Source organism: Sorex araneus, chromosome 9 (assembly GCF_027595985.1).
Source record: "Sorex araneus isolate mSorAra2 chromosome 9, mSorAra2.pri, whole genome shotgun sequence".
Taxonomy (NCBI): domain Eukaryota; kingdom Metazoa; phylum Chordata; class Mammalia; order Eulipotyphla; family Soricidae; genus Sorex; species Sorex araneus.
Genome location: NC_073310.1, coordinates 592,507 through 611,347, shown reverse-complemented (window position 1 = coordinate 611,347; position 18,841 = coordinate 592,507). Strand labels below are relative to the sequence as shown.

The window sequence follows — 18,841 nt, the reverse complement described above, 5'->3', positions numbered from 1 at the left end:
GGCTCTGTTCAAGATCACTGGCTGTGCTTGGGGGCCCTATGCAGTACTGGGGATTAGACCCAGGTCAGCTGTGTGCAAGGCAAGTGTCTTATCTCTGTACTGTCACTGGCTGTGGTTTTTTGATTATGCGTTAGGGTTGTTTTCAAGAATTGAACTGTTTTAGGGCCAGAGAAATAAATAGTACAAAGAAAGGGTCTTGTTTGCTGCTGACCCAGGTTCAAGCTTCTGCCGGGATTGAGCCCTGAATCTCAGAGCCAGCAGTAACATGAGCTGTGGTGGGTGTGCGCCCCCCTCTCCCAGTTTCACCCTTTTTGAGTTACCATCCAAGTCGAAGGGGAGCATTTCTCTGCAATTACCGGGTCATGTATCTGGTTGGTTGACTCCAAAGAGGCCTGACGTCTGTTGGGCAGCTTTGCACTTGACACCCAGTCTGTTGGGCAGCTTTGCACTTGACACCCAGTCTGTTGGGCAGCTTTGCACTTGACACCCAACGCGGCACCCGGCTCACCCAAATGAGGGGTACCTCAGCGGCTGTGGTTGGGACAGGTCCGAGGAAGCGGCTGTGAGGGTCTCACAGAAGCCACTGGGCACGGGCAGGGCAGACCCACAGCATCAGTGCCCCGGTTGGTGGGGCTCGGTTCTTCCCCGATGGGTTCGCTCCTCCACTCTGCCTCCAGGACCCCAAGTCCAACGCAGGGGCTGAGGGCAGGCAGCGGGTGACTCAAGTGCAGAGTGCAGGGGCAGTGCAGGGCGGGAGTGGAGGTGGCCGTCGCCCTCCTCCCCTCCCCGCTCCCTGCACTGGCTTGGCCGGGGCTTTGTTTGGTATTTGGGTCACGCAGCCTTATGCAGGGTCGCACCCCAGCGGTGCTGGGGGCCAAGCGGTTCCAGGCACGCAGCCCCGCAGACGCTGCTCCGTCACTATCTGGTGCGTGAGGGCGCTCGTCCGGTCACTGCTCACTGGCCGGTCAAGAACAGAGGCTTGGGGGAGGGCCGCAGCTTCCTCCCGCGCACCGAGAGCACTATGGGGCCTGCCGGTCGTCCGGGGACGAGCGGCGCGGTCCCCGGATGACAGGCAGGTCCCTTCATCCCCATCCCCAGCCCGCGGGGCCGAGCAGTGGACGCAACAGCCAGCGGCCGGGTGACCTCGGGCCGCAGGCTAGCCTTTGCCCTGCGCGCCTGCCGGTCGGCACGTCCCACGCGGCGGGGACGGGGTGACTGTTGACACACTGCGCGGCCAGTGACGGCGCGCGCGTGCAGCCCCGGGACGCGGGCCAGGCGCCGCGCCTGCGCAGTGGGGCCCGGCGGCGGCGCGGCGGCAGGCCCCGCCCCGTCCCCGTCCCGCCCCCGGCAGCGGGGTGTTTTGTCCGCTCCCGGCCACCGTCGCGCTGCTGCACTTCCGCCTCTCGCCCAGCCGTCGTCCGTCGTGAGTGGGGGGTCCCCGGCGCTCCGCTGGCCGTGGGGTCGCGCATGCGGGTGCCCGGCTTGCGCGCGGCGTTCGCGGCCCTAGCGGGCGTGCGCGGAACCGCATCCACTCCCGCGCTCTCTTGCAGGGCGCCGTTCATGGCCGGCCGCGCCGCGCGGGCCTGGGAGGAGCCGCCGCCGCCGGCCAAGAGGCCCCGGAGCGGCGGCGAGCAGGCCCCGAAGCTGCCCAAGCGCAAGATCGTGCTGCTCATGGCCTACTCGGGCAAGGGCTACCACGGCATGCAGGTGAGCGCGCGGCGGGCTCGAGCCCGGCCCACGCGGCGGAGAGCTATGGGTCCCATGCCCCGCGCTGCACGTGGGAGGGGGACGATGGGCCCCGGCCGATGGTGAGCTTGTGCGTCGCCCCTGCTCTTCTTTCCCCGGGTGCTTGAGGGATTCTGGTTTGTCCCTTTGATTTTGGGCTCCTCCAGGCTCTGTGCTTGGGGTTACTCCTGAAGTTGCCCAGGGGGCCCCTGTGGTGCTGGAGATTGAAGGGGGTCTCCTGTGTGCAAAGCCTGTGTCCAACCCATTGAGCTCTGCTCCCTGCACACTCAGCTTGTTGCTTTTGTGTTTAGCCGAAGGGGTGGGGATTAAGGTCGTCCCTGGCTTTGCTTGGGAATGGCGGTGCTGGAGGTGATGGTGGGCTGGCCCCTCCAAGACAAACACCCTGCCTCCTATGTTGTCTCCGGTTGGCTCCCCGGGGAGCGCGATGGGACCCTGGGCGGCCACTGGTGCTTGTGGGTGTTGGGCTTGCAGTCCAGTGTCCTCTCTCTCCAGCTGCGGTCTTTGCAGGTCCCCCACTCCCAACGCATGGGTCTCGCCTGCAGCCCGGAGAGCTCTGGCTTTCTCTCTTCCCCAGAGGAACGTGGGCTCCTCCCAGTTCAAGACCATCGAAGATGACCTGGTGTCAGCCCTGGTGCAGTCGGGCTGCATCCCAGAGAACCACGGCCAGGACATGAGGAAGATGTCCTTCCAGCGCTGTGCCCGCACGGACAAGGTCAGTGGCTCTTGTGGGCACCCCTGGCCAGAGTGGGGTGTCACTGTGTGTCTCTGCCGTCATAAGCATGTCCGGCTCAGGTGCCAAGGTTGCTTGAGTGGGCAGGAAGCAGGTTGGGGTCACGGGGTCTGCAGTTGGGGCCCTGCCACGGGACTTGAACAGAGATGGGCTGCCATGTCGGAGGGTGTCATGGTCTTGACCCTTTCGTCCATTTTTGTGTGCTTGGGGGCCATGTGTGACAGTGCCCAGGGTTTTCTCCTGGTCCTGTGCACAGGGATCAGTCCTGGCAGGGCCCAGGAGACCTTGTGGTGTGCCGGGATCTAAGTATAGAGCTGGCTGCGTGCAGGGCAAGTGCCTTAAACTCTCTACCGTCTCCTAGGAGATATTTAGTTACCCAAGCAGTACTCGGAGGACCTGGGGGCCACTTCTGGTTGTCCTCGACTCTGGGCTGGACGGTTCAGTGCTTAGGCCCAGCAGTGCCTGATGGTTGTCAGGGAGGCCTTTCTTTCCTGCCTGTGGAGCGGCCCCAGTCCAGGTTTCCTGTCAGGTTTCGGAGCCGTCAGAGGCGTGTGCTCTGCCCTTGTCCCCATCCAAGAGACCTGGGGAGCCCCGGGTCCTCCCTTCAGCTGCAGGTTCCTGCTGCCACCTGCTTGTCCTGCTCTCCTCACAGGGGGTGTCTGCGGCTGGCCAGGTGGTGTCCCTCAAGGTATGGCTCATCGATGACATTCTAGAAAAGATCAACAAGCATCTTCCGGCTCACATCCGGATCTTGGGTAAGCCACGCTCAGGACGAGGTGGTCCTTTGCGGCCAGCTCTGGGCCCAGCCCCCTGCCAGCCACACCGCAGGGCGTGAGCTGCTCTTCAGTGCTTTCTGTGGGTACGCCGCCGCCATGCCTGCAGACACATCTCAGATGGACTTGCTGCATGATTCCCGCCTTCACTCAAAACCAGAGTCACTGGCCAGTCTGGGTGGTGGCAGGGGTGCCCTCTTGCTCCGGAAAGCCTCCAGCACAGTTGGGTGTTGTTCCAGGCTGCCTCAGTGTTTGCCTGCCAGAAGTCTACCCTAGGCATCGCAGCGGTGACCCTGGGAGCCGTGGGAGCTCCATCCAGATCTGTGCCCGCCTGGTTGGTGGCCATGGTCTGAGTGGCCTTGGCACTGGCTGCTCGCGGGGCCAGGAGCAGGACTCCACTCCTCACTCAATTCCTCTCTCCCAGGGCTGAAGAGGGTCACGGGTGGCTTCAACTCCAAGAACAGGTGTGACGCCCGGACGTACCTGTACATGCTGCCCACGTTTGCCTTCGCCCACAAGGACCGCGATGCTCAGGACGAGACGTACCGCCTGAGCCCTGAGACACTGCAGCACGTGAACAGGCTGCTGGGCGCCTACAAGGGCACCCACAGCTTCCACAACTTCACCTCGCAGAAGGGGCCCCGCGAGCCCAGCGCCCGGCGCTACATCCTGGACATCTTCTGCGAGGAGCCCTTCGTGCGTGAGGGCATGGAGTTTGCGGTCATCAAGGTCAAGGGGCAAAGCTTCATGACGCACCAGATCCGGAAGATGGTGGGGCTGGTGGTGGCCATTGTCAAGGGCTATGCCCCTGAGAGCATCCTGGAGCGCAGCTGGGGCGAGGCCCGGGTGGACGTGCCCAAAGCGCCCGGGCTGGGCCTGGTGCTGGAGCGGGTGCACTTCGAAAAGTACAACGAGCGCTTCGGTGGCGACGGGCTGCATGAGCCGCTCGACTGGGCCCGTGAGGAGGCGGAGGCCGCGGCCTTCAAGGAGCAACACATCTACCCTACCATCGTCAGCACCGAGCGGCACGAGCGCTCCATGGCGCAGTGGCTGGCTACGCTGCCCGTGCACGACTTCAGCGCCTCGGCCCTGGCCAAGGTGGGCCGCGTGGAGGAAGCAGGGTGATAGGAAGCTGAGAACCCTAAAACTGGGCTTCTGGGCCTGGGCCTGCCGTTAGGAGGGGACATGTGGCTCATGGGGTCCCTGGGTCCATGTGCCACAGGTGTGGCCTTGCTCCCCAACACCCTGCCCCGGACAGGATGCCAGGGAAGCAGGAAGGGGCTGAGGGCAAAGGGCCATGCCGGGCAACCTGGCGGGCTGGCAGGAGGCAGTCACGTGGTCAGACTGGAAGGTGGACAGGTGTGGCTCAGCATGGCTGTCTGAGCATTTGTTGCCTTCTTGATACTGGGGGTCGACCCGGGGCTGTCCTGGGGCAGCTCCTGGGTGGTTTTTGTTTCTGGGCCACACCCAGCTCGTGTCCTTCTACTGGCTCTGCACTTGGGGATCATTCATGGTGGGTCTCGGGAATCATATCCGGTTTGCTGCATGCAGGGAAAGTAGCCCCGCACCCCGGGTTTATCACCCCTCTCTAGAACTGCTCCAGGCTGCGGGGGGTGAGTGGTGCTGGGTGGGCTTATGCCGCTGGGAGTGGACTCGGCCTCCACCCGCTGTCTCTGACACTTGAGGTAGCCTGGCCCCAAGAGCAGCCCTGTCTCTGTTTGTCTCTGTCCCTGGATCATTGCAGTCCTGGGGAGGGAACAGACCCTTCTGCCAGCCCCTCTTGTCCCAGGCCCTGGCTTTGCCTATCGTGCCTGGCTGCTCTGTGGAGGGAAGAGGAGGGTCGGGGGAGCAGACACTCCTGGTCCCTGGTTTCTGGGTATGGGCCAGACTGTGCCCTCGCCCAGCTCATCTCTGCTCTCTGTAGGACCCTGGCCGCCTGGAGGATAGCGATGGGGATGGAGACAGCAGCTGAGGCTACCCTCGCCTTGTGGACAGCTGGACACAGCCTAGTTGCTCTGGATCTTGGGATCTGTCATCCTGCGTCTTCCTCACCCGGAGAAGCTGCTATGAGTCCATTTTTGGCTCAGGCACGAACTCTGCACACAAAGATATTATTTTCTTAAGAGGCGACTTTCTTATTAAATATGCACCTGGGCTGCTCACACGCCTGCATCCTGGTCTTCTCCTGCCCTCTGCTTTGAGTCTGAAGGAGTGTTCCCATGGGCCTCTGCGAGGGTGGCTGGGACCTTGCAGGACTTTTGCACAGAGAGGGAGGGTGCTGATGAGTGTGGTGTGGGTGTATGTTCCCTGTGTGCAGTATGTGGTGTGCTTCTTGTGTGTGCACCATGTGACTTGGTTGTGTACGTGTGGGTGTGGCCTGTGTATGGTTGGCTGGTGTTGGGCATGTTCCCATGAGCAGGAGGCAAGGGGCAAGGCACTCGGTCTTGAGGAACTGTGTGAGGCTGGTGCCAGCTGGAGGTGGGCTCAGGCAGAGCAGCCAGAGTTTTTTTTGTTGTTGTTTTTTGATGTTTTGTTTTGTTTTTTTTTTGCGTCACACCCGGCGATGCACAGGGGTTACTCCTGGCTCTGCACTCAGGAATTACTCCTGGCGGTGCTCAGTGGACCATGACCATATGGGATGCTGGGAGTCGAAGCCAGGTTGGCTGAGTGCAAGGCAAACACCCTACCCGCTGTGCTATTGTGCTAGTCCCCTGCCCCGAGTTTTTTTTTTTTTGGGGGGGTCACACCCAGCGACGCTCAGGGGTTACTCCTGGCTTTGCACTCAGGAATTACTCCTGGCAGTGCTTGGGGGACCATATGGGATGCCGGGGATCGAACCCGGGTCAGCCTCGTGCAAGGCAAACGCCCTACCTGCTGTGCTATCGCTCCGGCCCCCCGAGTTGTTTTTAAGTGTATTAATTGCACCTGTAATAGGCATAACTTTGTAATTTCAAAAAAATAAGTTTTTTTTTTCTTTTTGGGTCACACCCGGCAATGCACAGGGGTTTCTCCTGGCTCTGCACCCAATTACCCCTGGCGGTGCTCAGGGGACTACATGGGATGCTGGGAATCGAACCTAGGTCAGCCGTGTGCAAGGCAGACACCCTATCCGCTGTGCTATCGCTCCAGCCCTCCCAAAAAATATTTTTAGGAGGCCAGAGAGAATACATGGACAGGGATTAGGGCCCTTGCCTTGCCTTTGACTAATCCCATTTCAAATCCTGGGCACCAATCCCACTAGGAGTGTTTCCTGAGCACAGAGCTTAGAGCAAGTCCTTAGAGTGTGCAGAAAGAAGGAGCAATGGTCAGGAAGCCCTTCCACTCCCCTCCCACCCCTGGAGGGAGGTGGGCAGCCCCTTCATGCTCCAGAGGTCAGGTGCAATCACCAGTAGGGGGTCAGCTGACTGAGAGCCAACCACCTGGGCAGTGCAGTGCTAGTGGCCACCATAGCTCAGCTGTGGAAGCTCCTGTTCTGCAAGTGAGGCGACAAGTCAAATCCTCTGTGCTGGCCACGTGTGCTGAGCGTGGTCTCCATGGATCCACCGTCTGGGGTCCGCCCCTCCGCCCCATCCTATAAGAGGGTGTTCTCCAGCCCACAGTTGAGGTGTGAACCCCAGCGGGCAGCAGTTCCCGACTCCCGAGAGCACATGGTGAGTGCCTTAGCCGCCTGCAACCGCACATGCACACATGACTCACTTAGACAAGCAGGAAGAAGGGGAAGAACAAACCATGGAACGGAGGAGGCGGGAATGGGGCTTTGGGCATAGTGTAGACTTTAGGGTCCTGAGTTCCACCCCTAGACCCCAACTTCCACCCCAAGTGCTACTGAAAGAACTAGTTCAGGGGCTGGAGCTATAGCACAGCGGTAGGGCGTTTGCCTCGCACGGGGCTGACCCAGGTTTGATCCCCAGCATCCTATATGGTCTCTGAGCACCGCCAGGCGTGACCCAAAACAAAACAAAAACAAAACTAGTTCATTCTGAATTATTTGAGAGCTGAGAATGAAGTTCAAACCACAGATGTATTCTTTGGTTGTTTTTGTTTTTTTTTTTTCTCTTTGGGTCACACCTGGCGATGCACAAGGTTATTACTCCTGGCTCTGCACTCAGGAATTGCTCCTGGAGGTGTTTGGGGGGACCATATGGGATGCTGGGAATCCAATCTGGGTCGGCCGAGTACAAGGCAAACGCCCTACCCACTGCGCTATTGCTCCAGCCCCCACAGATGTATTCTTGTCACAGCCCGGGCTTGCAAAGGTGCTAGTGTACAGTATACCAAAGTACAAAACAAGAAAAACAACCCACTAAAGACAGAAGAAAAAAACTAATGAACAGCTTGTCATCAGAATGAGGTTTCCCCTGGGGTTGAGTGATAGTACAAAGGGTAGGGCGATTACCTTGCTTGTGGCTAGTGCAGGTTCCAGCCTCACTGGGAGTGGATCTGAGCACCACCGGGTGTGCCCCAAAAGCAAAAGCAAAAGCAAGTTGCCTATCAAACCAACACAATCTGAAGAGTTCACCAAACCCATCATTACTTTCAACTGAACTTGCCGGTTGGCGCTTGGGGAAAGGAGCAGGCGGAGCTCGTGGGCGGGAGCGCCTGCTGCGTGCAGCCGCCAGGGGGCAGCACCGCAGTGCTCTATCCTGCGCTGTGTCCACCCTCTCAGCCTCTCGCCCCTTATTTCTTCCCCTCACTCTGGACAACTCCAATATTCTACAGCCCGGTGCTTCAAGGACTCTGAGCAGTTGGAAATTGCTGCTTTGGCCAGGCCCTGCCCCTGTATCTGCCTGCCACGGCCATTTGCAAACTGGGACCTTAGGTGAGGAAGTCAAGACCCAGCCCACTGTCCTGTGTCACCCAACCATGGACATTTCCTGGTAGGCTGATGTGCAGCTTGTCCCGTCCCCCAGCCTACAGGTCTCCACTGCCTGCACCTCACCTCTTCAAAGTGCCTCCATGTCCTCAAACCACTGGGACCAACTGCCTTGACTGCACCAGCTCAGCTCCCTTTCCCCTGAGAACAGGCTGGGAACAGCCTCCCCACCTTCATAGTCCTGGAACAGCCCGAGACTCCCGTCCACCCCCAAACAGCCTCCTCCATGCCCAGAGACCAGATTCTCACAGAGGCTTCACCCCCATGTCAGTCTTGGTGTCTGCCTCTTATCCCAGAAGTTCATCCCTTCCGGCAGCCACTGTCCATTCAGGCCATGTCTCCTGCTCATTTGTTCTCACAAGAGCAGCATCCAGGAGCAAGGCATTTGTACTTGTTTTTGACATTGTTAGCGGGGTGTGTGTGTGTGTGTGTGTGTGTGTGTGTGTGTGTGTGTGTGGCTTGGACACACCCAGTGGTGCTCAGTACCTTTGGCTCTATGCTTAGGGGTCTCTCAGTAGCCAAAGAGAGCTACCGAGAGTATCCCACCTGCACAGCAGAGCCTGGCAAGCTACCCGTGGTGTATTCAGTAACAAGTCTCAAAATGGAGATGTTACTGGTGCCCGCTCAAGCAAATCGATGAGCAACGGGATGACAGTGATACAGTGACAGTGCTTAGGGATCACTTCTGGTACCAGTCAGGGAAGAGATCCAACGGGGTTTGAGGGCCAAACCCGGCAGTGATCAGGGTTTACTCCTGGCTCTGGAATTAGTTCTGTTGGTGTTCAGGGGACCTTATAGGATGCCAGGGATTGAACCCAGGCTGGCCACATGCAAAGCAAGCACCCTCCCTGCTATACTATTGCTCTAGCCCTCCTCATCCTCTTTTTAAACATTTTATTGCGTGACATGCGTTATTCTTGCCTGGTAATTACCTGGGAATGTGTCCACTCTAAATGGCAAAGTGGATGCTTCATCTTCAATTCCCAGTACGGGCGCAGGTGAGGGGTCTAGTTTCTTTGTGACTTCTGCTTATATTTTCTGACCTTTGATTCTAACCCTTCCTGTGGATAAGGTAATGTCAGCTGCCAGCTCATGGTGGGTTTAATTGGGGTGGGTGGGTAGGTCCTGGGACCTCAGTGTCTTTGGGCCTCCCCAGCTTGAGGTTTTGGCTCCTGCTTCTCAGATGCCTGATCACCTTGTCCACTTTACTCTGCACTTACTTGGACCCTCTGGGTCGTTCCCATTCAAACTGCTCCAATGTTTAAAAACTTGTTTGTGGGGGCTGGAGTGATAGCACAGCGGGTGGGGCGTTTGCCTTGCACGCAGCCGACCCGGGTTCAAATCCCAGCATCCCATATGGTCCCTTGAGCACAGCCAGGGGTAATTCCTGAGTGCATGAGCCAGGAATGACCCCTGTGCATCGCCAGGTGTGACGCAAAAAATAAATAAATAATTTTTTTAAAAAAATAATAATAAAAAAAACTTGTTTGAAGACCATACCTGGTGGTGTTCAGGATTTAGTCATATCTCTCCACTTAAGGATCAGTGCGGCCTAGGGGATCATGTGGGGCCTGGGGGAGCAAACCCGGGTTGATCTGTGCCAGGCAAGTGCTTTACATGCTCTACAATTTCCAGCCCGCTCGCAAACGTGTGTGTCACACCCAACGGTGCAGTGCTCCTGGCTCTGCACTCAGGATTACTCCTGGAGGTGAGGGGACCCTGTAGAAGCGGGGTTACACTTTCGTTGTGGGATACTTGGGGACCCATGTGATGCCTGGAGTCAAACCTATGCTAGGAACGACTCTACCAGCTGACCCTCATGCCTGGCGCTAAAATTCATTTATTTCCCCTCCCCTAAACTCTATTAGTCTTTTCACTGTTCAGTCGTAAATCTGTCCCTTTTTTCCTGGATAAAAGATCCTGCTCTACCGTGGTTCACAAAGCCGGGCGTCCTGCGCGTCCTCCCGGGTCGGCCCGGCCCGCGGGGGCTGCACCGGGCGGGCGTCCGCTTGTCCGCGCGGCGGCAGCCGAGCCCGCCCGGGCCGCTCTGGCCGGCCGGGGCCGCTCTGGCCCGCCCCGCGTCTCGGCGCCTCCCGCCCCGCCGACGTCACGGCGCCGCGAGCGCGCAGCTGCGGCGCGGGCGCGCGCGTCCTTCCTGCTCGCCGTAGCGGCGCCGCTTCCTCCCGCCGCCCGGACGCCCCCGGAGCGGCCGCCTCGCGCCCGGCCTCGGCGCACGGACCCGGGTAGGCGCGGGCGGGCGGGACGGGCGGCTCGGGCCGGGGCGGCCTCGCTTTGTTCCCGCCGGCCTGTCGGGGCGGCTCGCGGCCTCGCCGGGTCGGGCGGGCGCCGCGTCGGGTGTGGGTCCCGCCGCCCGAGAGCCCGGGCCAGGGCAACCGCCGCCCCTCAGGGCAACCGCCGCCGCGGACGCCTCCCGCGGCCCCTCACAGCACCCCGGAGTCTCTCCCGTCGCTCCTCAGACCCCTCAGACTCCTTCCGCCGCCCCTCAGAACCCCCCGGGGCCTCTTCCCGTCCCCCTCAGAGGCTCTTCCGCGGCCCCTCACAGTCCCCCCGGAGCCTCCTCCCTTCGCTCCTCAGAGCCCCTCGGACCCCTCCCGCTGCCTCTCACAGCAACCGCCGCCCCTCAGAGCCCCCCCGCCTCCTCCGTCGCCCCTCAGAGTGTCTTCCGCGGGCCCTCAGAGCCCCCCGGGCCCCTCCCGTCGCCCCTCAGAGCCCCCCCGGACCTCTCCCGTCCCCCTCAGAGCCCCTCCCGCGGCCCTTCAGAGCAACCGCCGCCCCCTGGGCCCCCTCCCGCGCGCCCCAGAGACCTCCAGAGAGCCCCCGCCGCTTCTCCCCCCCCCCAGCGCCCCCCTCGTCCCCCGCCCCCGGCCCTGCTGGAGCATCCTCCTCCTAGGTGCAGCGTGGGCCCCGCCCCCTCGGGTCACTGGGGTCCGGCCTGCCACTGCCGCACCCAGTTAACGAGACCCCCCCACGCGGCTGTCGCCCTCGCCGGCTTCTCGCCGAGGGGAGGCCTTCAGCAGCCCTGCTGGACGCAGCCGGAGGTGTGGGTGAGGGCGAGGGTGGGGGGCGGCCCCTTGTGCTGAGCTGAGCCCACCCAGGCCTCTCTCCAAGCTCTCGGGGACCCCGGGCCTCTTCCACTCCCTAAACGTCACCGGCTCTGGGCTGACCTCTCTCTCACAGGGCACCCCAGTGACAGACCTGCCTCGCTGGAGCCTCTGCCCCAGACCCCGCAGCAGCGTGCCCCTGCCTCCCTTTTGAACCCTTGCCTCCTTGCGCACCCCGCTCTTTGGGCATGGGGAGTCTGCTTCAGGGTGGGCTTTGCGCGCTCCCTCCCGCCCCATGGCCTCCCTCTGGGTCTGTTGGGGCTGTGCCTGGGGCCTGCGCAAGGTCGAGCTGCTTCCTGCCGGAGACTGTGTCCTCGGCCTTCCCCAGCCCAGCCCAGTGCTCCGAGGCTGTGGGGTTGACCTCCCCTCCCAGCGCAGGACTTGATGCGCCCTGCTCCTCTGGTGGCATCCTTGGAAACGTGGCCCTCGGGGCCTGCCGTGTGGTGGGGCCGCTCTCCTCCTTGGCCCTGCCCTGCAGCCCCGTTGACCCTCCCGTCACCCGAGAGTCGGGAATGGAGGGAGGGACTTGTCTCCATAGCCTTGGGATTTGAAATCCTGGATAGAACGTTTTGGGGCCTCTGATCTCAGCCCGGACCCCTTGGTGGTTTCTGCCTTTTTCCTGGTCAGTAGAAACTCTTACTTTGTGCGTTTCCAGTTTTTTCCTTCGGTGCTGCTGCTCAGGCATACTGGGAAGTGCTGGGGATCTGGCCAGGTGCTCCCGCAGGGTTCCCAGGCTTGTCCTCTATCTCCGAGTTCTGTGCATTTTTATACTGGAGAAGTATGTTTTTAAACCTCTCATATTCTGAGTGGAAGAGTGGAAGGGAAGATCTTTGGGTATTAACCCCCTCTTACTTATTTATCTATTTATTTATTTTGTTTTGGGGCCATACACAGTCGTGCTTAGGGGTTACTCCTAGCTCTGCACTCAGGAGTTACTCCTGGTGGTGCTCAGAGGACCTTATATGGGGTACTGAGCGTCAAACCTGGGTCAGCCATGTGCAAGGCAAGTGCCCTGCCCTGCTGTGCTATTGTTTCAGTCCCTCACCCCCTATTTTATTTTTGTATCAGCTTTGGTGTAAGCACATTAGACAGCATGCCATGTGTATGATTAAAGTTTGTATTTTCAATTAGAACTGTCACTGTCATCCCGTTGCTCATTGATTTGCTCGAGCGGGCTCCAGTAATGTCTCCATTGTGAGACTTGTTACTGTTTTTTTGGCATATTGGATACATCACGGGTAGCTTGCCAGGCTCTGTCGTGTGGGCGAGATACTCTCTGTAGCTTGCCGGGCTCTCCGAGAGGGGTGAAAGAATCAAATCTGGGTTGACTGTGTGCAAGGCAAATGCCCTACCCGCTGTGCTATCGCTCCACCCCTTTCAATTAGAAAGTTAATTTTATTGAAAGCCAGCTATTTAGAGGCCAGAGCAATGGTACAGCCATTAAGGTGTTTGCCTTCCACTTGGCCAACCCAGGTTCAGTACTCGATACCCCGTGTGGTCCCTAGAGCACTGCTGGTAGCTATTCCTGAGTGCAGAGCCAGGAGTGCGCCCTAAGCACTGCTGGTGTGGCCCAAAATCCAAAAAGAAAAAAAAAAAGCCAGATATTTAATATGTATTCCTTTTACAATTCAGTCTTTTCATTTAAGAGGCACAAATCTTCAGCAGGCAGATTTTTTCTGTTTTCTGTTGAAAAATTGCAAATGTAATTAGCACATCTGTTACTGTATTCCCTTCTTGATCTATCAGTTAATATATTGTGCAGTATTTGTTACTTGCTGTTTATTCTCTTTTTCAGGGGTCAGGGGAGGTGACACCCAGCAGTGCTCGGGGGCTAGTACTGACTGCTCAGGAGTCACTCCTGGCAATGCTCAGGGGCCATATGTGGTGCTGGGGATTGAATGAGGATCTTTGGGATATAATGCCTTGTCCTCTGTACTCTTTCTCTAGCGTTTTCTGTTATCTACTTAGAGTAAGTTGTAGGTGACTAATAATTTTTCATTATCGAATACATTTGTGTGTACAGGGAGACAGACATTATATATAGAAATTTAGTATTGAGTCTTTTATCTAGTTCAGTTTTCTTCAGCTACCAGTCCACAGACAGGTGACAGTCTGTTGCTGTAGAAAGCTTAAGAAACACTGGTCTCCAAACTTGGTTATAAGTGCCTGTTCATGGGCCAGTTAGCAGGTCAGGTGCTGACCCACAGGTGTAGGAAGATGGAAGAGCTCTGATAATCACTCCGCATTGACTCCAGTGTACCATATTGCAACACTGTCCCATGTCTAGAACATCTTTCCTGACCCTGTTCTGCTCAGGAGCAGATGTAGGCAGGGACCACACCTCCATGCTGTTGTCCATCACCACCTTTTCCACTGATTTGGGCACAAGGACTTTGCTGAGGGGTACAGGTAAGCGGTTTTGTGTGCCCCCTCTCAGCAGTCTGCAGCTTATTACTCCCTCGACCCCCCACCTTGGGCTCCTGATGCTCCCTTTGGTCCTACATCTGGTCCCCCATCTACTCCCATTCTGAGGAGACATTTGAAATAATTTTTTTTTTTTTTTGCTTTATGGGTCATACCTTGCAATGCACAGGGGTTACCCCTGGCTCTGCACTCAGGAATCACCCCTGGCGGTGCTCAGAGGACCATATGGGATGCCGGGAATTGAACCCGGGTCAGCCGCGTGCAAGGCAAACACCCTACCCACCGTACTATTGCTCCAGCCCCGACATTTGAAAGAATTTGCCAGCAGTTTTTTAATTTTTATTTTTTCCCTTTTGGTCTTGGGCCACATCCTAGTGGTGCTCAGGATTTACTCCTGGCTGCTCAGTGGTCATTCCTGGCTGGACTTGGATGACTAGATGGGCACCAGGGATTTAACATGGGTCGCTGTGTGCAGGGCAAAATGCTGTACCTACTGTACTGTTATTCCAGGTCTAGCCAGCAGTTTTGATACATAATTTTACCTGTGTCTATAAAATGTTCTGTTCCTCAGTTGACTTCTATCAGTGACTTTTGTACAAGTTAGTTTCATCATAATGAAGATTTTCTAGTGATTATTTCCATTTTAGTCATTGAAATTCCCTGCTCTCGCCATTATCCTCCCAATTAATCATGGTAGTGTAGATTTCTAGCTTATTTCTTATTTGATGTCTTGTAGCCTATAAATACCATAGTTTTTCTGCTAGCAAAGTTGTCTGACAACCAATAGAAACCCTTTTACCAGTTTTATTTTTTTTGTTCTTCACCCTCAACCCAGCAATGTTCTGAGTCTTTTTTTTTTTTTTTGCTTACACCCAGTGATGCTCAGGGGTTACTCCTGGCTCTGTACTCAGGATTTACTCCTGGCGGTGCCCGGGGGACCATATGGGATGCTGGGAATCGAACCCGGGTCGGCCGCATGCAAGGCAAATGCCCTACCCGCTGTGTTATCGCTCCAGCCCCAAGCAATGTTCTGGGTCTTATGGTGAAGGGTGTTAGTCTTGGCAATGCTGGTGGTGGGGTGGGAGGCTTTTACCAGCCTTTTGCCTAGGTTTTCTCATGTCCTCATTTTTTTATAGGTGGGATGGAGAGTGAGCACTTTACGGCGGACTGAGGGACCCACTCTTGGTATTGCTCAGCTCTGTGATCCTGAGCTCTGACAGCTCATTGTTCAGTTCTCTAGATTCGAGACTATAGGGCCTGGAGATGCTGGGGGTGCCCAGTGTAGCTTAGTAGTGCTGGAACTAGATACACCATCTTTGGGCTATTTTCTTGGTGCCCTTTGAATTTCTTTTAGCCTATCTTGTTCATTTTGCACTGCAGCCCCAGGCTCAAACATTTTTCAGAGGAGCCCTGCCTCCTTTTATTAAAAAAAAAAAAAAAGGAAAAGAAAGAAAAACTTGTGGTTTTTTTGTTTGTTGTTGTTTTTTATTGTTTGTTTGGGGGCCACACTTGGCGAAGCCCAGGGGTTGCTTCTGGCTCTGTACTCAGGAGTTACTCGTGGTGCTCAGGGAACTACATGATAGGATGCTGGGAATCAAACTTGAGTTGGCTGCATACAAAGAAGCTCTCCCCACCCCACCCCCGACCAAATGTTTTTTGAGGGGAGTATTTGGGCCACACCTGGCGGTACTTAGGAAGCTCTATGGTTCTGTGGTCAGGGGTCTTTTGGGGGCTCCTAAAGGGTGTAGGGGGTCAAATCCTGGCCAGCTGTGGGTAAGGCAAGTGCCTTTCCTGCGGCAGTCTTTCCTGCACTGCCTCCCTTTGGAGAGATTTGCGTGGTTTGATGTGGGAACTGAGGCGTCTCTGTTCCTCCCTCACAGTGTTGCCCAAAGTCGGGGCTGGGAAGACCCAGGGTCAGGAGGAGCCTGGGGAGACTTTGTGTTCTTGCTGAAAGGCATTTTCCTAGGGATGCATGGAAAGGGGTGTGTCAACCAAGAAATTGGGAACTTTGGCTCGCTTTGTATTTGCTTTTGGCAGCTAGAATCAAATGTGTCTTCTGACAGATTTGTCTTCAGAGGCTAGGGGGACCTTGAGTAAATGGTCCTATTCTCCTATTTCCTCCCTGTCATCTGGGGGTTCCCTTTTCTGTAGACTAGTTTGTGTTTGCATTTTATCATGGCATACGTCATTCTTATTGATTTAATGTTTAGTTTTTGAGAACGAAACATTTTAAGTGATTCTAAAAGTGAAAATGACTCTCGATCCCACAGGGTTCAAGCAGTATGGCATCCTTGTGCCCTTGCATTGAACCTGTGTCCAGCCTGGCTGACCAAGAATCTTCTGGATTGACTCCTGGGGCCCCCTGCAAAAAAAAAAAAAAGTAAAAATGATGCACAATATGGTTTACTCAGTGTTACTTTTTTTTTTTTTTTTTTTTTGCTTTTTTGGGTCACACCCAGCGATGCACAGGGGTCACTCCTGGCTCGTGCACTCAGGAATTACTCCTGGCGGTGCTCGGGGGACCATATGGGATGCTGGGATTCGAACCCGGGTCGGCCGCGTGCAAGGCAAACGCCCTACCCGCTGTGCTATCACTCCAGCCCCTACTCAGTGTTACTTTTAACAGTGCAATGGGCAGGGCACACACCAATCAGGGTTTAATTCCTGGTGCTGCATATACTGCTGCCATGGCATCATGCGTCTACCCTCTTTCTTTCTTAAAGGAAACTTTATTGGTGGGGGGAGGAGTTGGGACCACACCCAGCACTACTTGGAGGCTACTTCTGCTCTGAGCTCAGGGGTACTCTTGGTGATACTCAGTAGACAGTATGCAGTGCTGGCGATCAAACTGCAGTTGTCCATGTGCAAGGCAAACACCTTACCCCTGTGTTCTCTCTTTAATTCTTTTTTTTTTTTTAATTTTTTTTTTTTTTTTTTTTTTTTGGTTTTTGGGTCACACCCGGTGAATGCACAGGGGTTACTCCTGGCTCTTCACTCAGGAATTACCCCTGGCGGTGCTCAGGGGACCATATGGGATGCTGGGATTAGAACCCGGGTTGGCCGCGTACAAGGCAAACACCCTACCCGCTGTGCTATTGCTCCAGCCCCTCTCTCTTTAATTCTTCTTGAATCTTTTTTTTTCTATTTGGGTCACACCCAGCAATGCTGGCATTTCTTCTGGTTCTGCACTCAGGAATTACACCTGGTGGTGCTCAGGGGACCATATGAAATGCTGTGATCAAACCCAGTTTGGCCATGTGTAAGGCAAACACTCTACCTACTGTACTATCACTCTAGTCCCGTGTATTCATTTTTTTTTTCTTTTGCTTTTTGGGTCACACCCAGCGATGCTCAGGGATTACTCCTGGCGGTGCTTGGGGGAGCACATGGGATGCCGGGGATTGAACCCGGGTTGGCCGCGTGCAAGGCAAACGCCCTATCCGCTGTGCTATCACTCCGGCCCCCTGTGTATTCATTTTTTTAAAAAAAAAATTTTCAGCTGCAAGCTTATGGGGTGTTTTTTTTTGTCTTTTTGTGTATAAACTAGGACCTATGCATAAATATATGAATGTTTATTATTGAAATGTCACCTCTAGATAGCAATCTGGGATTGATCCCCGGGCTTCACAAATGCAAGTTATGTACTTCTTTTGTTTTCAATTTTTGGGTCACACCCGGCAATACACAGGGGTAACTCCTGGCTGTGCACTCAGGTTTAAAACTGAGTGGCAGCTTTGGGGTATGGATGTGACTGCTGAGGCTTCCAGATATAGAGGGAGGTGGGGGAACTGAGAAAACCTGGAAATTTCAGTCACAAAACCTGCATACCCAAATTTTCAGTGGATTCTGTCTCAGTGAGGTCCATCTTGAGACACTGGAGTCCAGCTGGGGGCATGACAGGGATTTTGGATTGTGGGAGCAAGTGGCTATGGGGAGCTCTATTTGGGCAGGCACCAGGTTGACCTCCCTCCCCCCATTTATCCCCATTTATCGAACCTGGGTCGGCCGCATGCAACCCTGATCTGCTCAGCCTTGTGTCGGTCCGAGATTAACTGTGGCTTTGATCTCTTTGGAGATTTATTTGAGTCTCTGAAGCAATGCCAATAAATGAGCTTATATAGTTAAACTGGAGGTGGATTGTGGCCATGGCTCCCACATACCTAACTTTTGGCCATTTAATTTCTTGGGTAATTGGTCCCGAGTTGCTGAAGTTTGTCCAGAGGCACAGCAGCAATTTTGGCATACCAGGAAGCTTGAAGGCACAGTCAGACTGCTGGGTACAGTTGATCTGCTAGAGGTCAACTCCCCATCTTTTTTTTTTTTTTTTTTTTTCTTTTTGGGTTGCACCTGGCGATGCACAGGGGTTACTCCTGGCTCTGCACCTAGGAATCACCCCTGGTGGTGCTCAGGGGACCATATGGGATGCTGGGAATCGAACCCGAGTCGGCCGAGTGCAAGGCAAACTCCCTACCCACTGTGCTATCGCTCCAGCCCCCAACTCCCTATGTTTTATTTTTTTGTTTATGGACCACAACCAGCAGTGCTCAGCATTTACTTCTGGCTATGTGCTCAGGGATCACTCCTAGTGGGCTCAGGAAACCATATGGGGTGCTGAGAATTATACCTGGGTCAGCCATGTGAGGGGCAAGTGCGCTAGCTACTGTACTATCACTCTTGCTCCAGGGTTGACTTCATTCTTGATGGCTTGCCATCTTAGCCAACAAGGCCAGCCTGGGTTCTGGTTGGAGCCTCGTGCATTTTCACACAGCAGATGTGCTGGGCTTTTGGAGCTTTGTGGTCCTTGTGTGGCTGCACCTGTGTCTCCTAGGAGAGAAGAGTTCGGTGGGGATATTTTAGTTTGCATTTTTATGTTTTTTTTTTTTTTTTTTTTTTTTTGCTTTTTGGGTCACACCTGGCAATGCACAGGGGTTACTCCTGGCTCTGCACTCAGAAATTACCCCTGGCGGTGCTCAGGGGACCATATGGAATGCTGGGATTCGAACCCGGGTCGGCCGCATGCAAGGCAAACGCCCTACCCGCTGTGCTATCGCTCCAGCCCCAGTTTGCATTTTTAAAGTAGTAGATGTTATGTTGGACACATGATACCTTGTATTTTTCACTTCATAATTCTTTATACTTTTAACTGTATTATTCAGCAGTGAATATTTTGTGT

The 18,841-nt window shown here is 55.6% G+C and overlaps 2 protein-coding genes across 16 annotated transcripts in view; both read left to right on the top strand.

Moving 5' to 3' along the window:
• Positions 1–1,368: 1,368 nt before the first annotated feature.
• On the top strand, positions 1,369–5,413 carry PUS1 (pseudouridine synthase 1). 2 transcript variants are annotated; one of them, XM_055147038.1, is made up of 6 exons: positions 1,369–1,423; positions 1,551–1,707; positions 2,321–2,458; positions 3,129–3,231; positions 3,674–4,347; positions 5,174–5,413. In XM_055147038.1, exons 2-6 carry the CDS (start codon positions 1,561–1,563, stop codon positions 5,219–5,221), a joined length of 1,110 nt encoding a protein of 369 aa, XP_055003013.1. In that variant the 5' UTR covers positions 1,369–1,423; positions 1,551–1,560; the 3' UTR covers positions 5,222–5,413. The 2 variants fall into 2 exon arrangements, with proteins under 2 accessions (XP_055003013.1, XP_004611175.2); XM_004611118.2 differs by lacking the exon at positions 1,369–1,423 and having other exon boundaries at positions 1,430–1,707.
• Positions 5,414–10,239: 4,826 nt separating this feature from the next.
• EP400 (E1A binding protein p400) overlaps positions 10,240–18,841 on the top strand; it is an 80,671-nt gene continuing 72,069 nt past the window's right edge. For all 14 annotated transcript variants that reach the window (XM_055146699.1, XM_055146695.1, XM_055146694.1 and 11 more), the window contains exon 1: positions 10,240–10,365. The gene's annotated coding sequence lies outside the window, so the exon portion shown is untranslated. The remainder of the gene's footprint in view (positions 10,366–18,841) is intronic.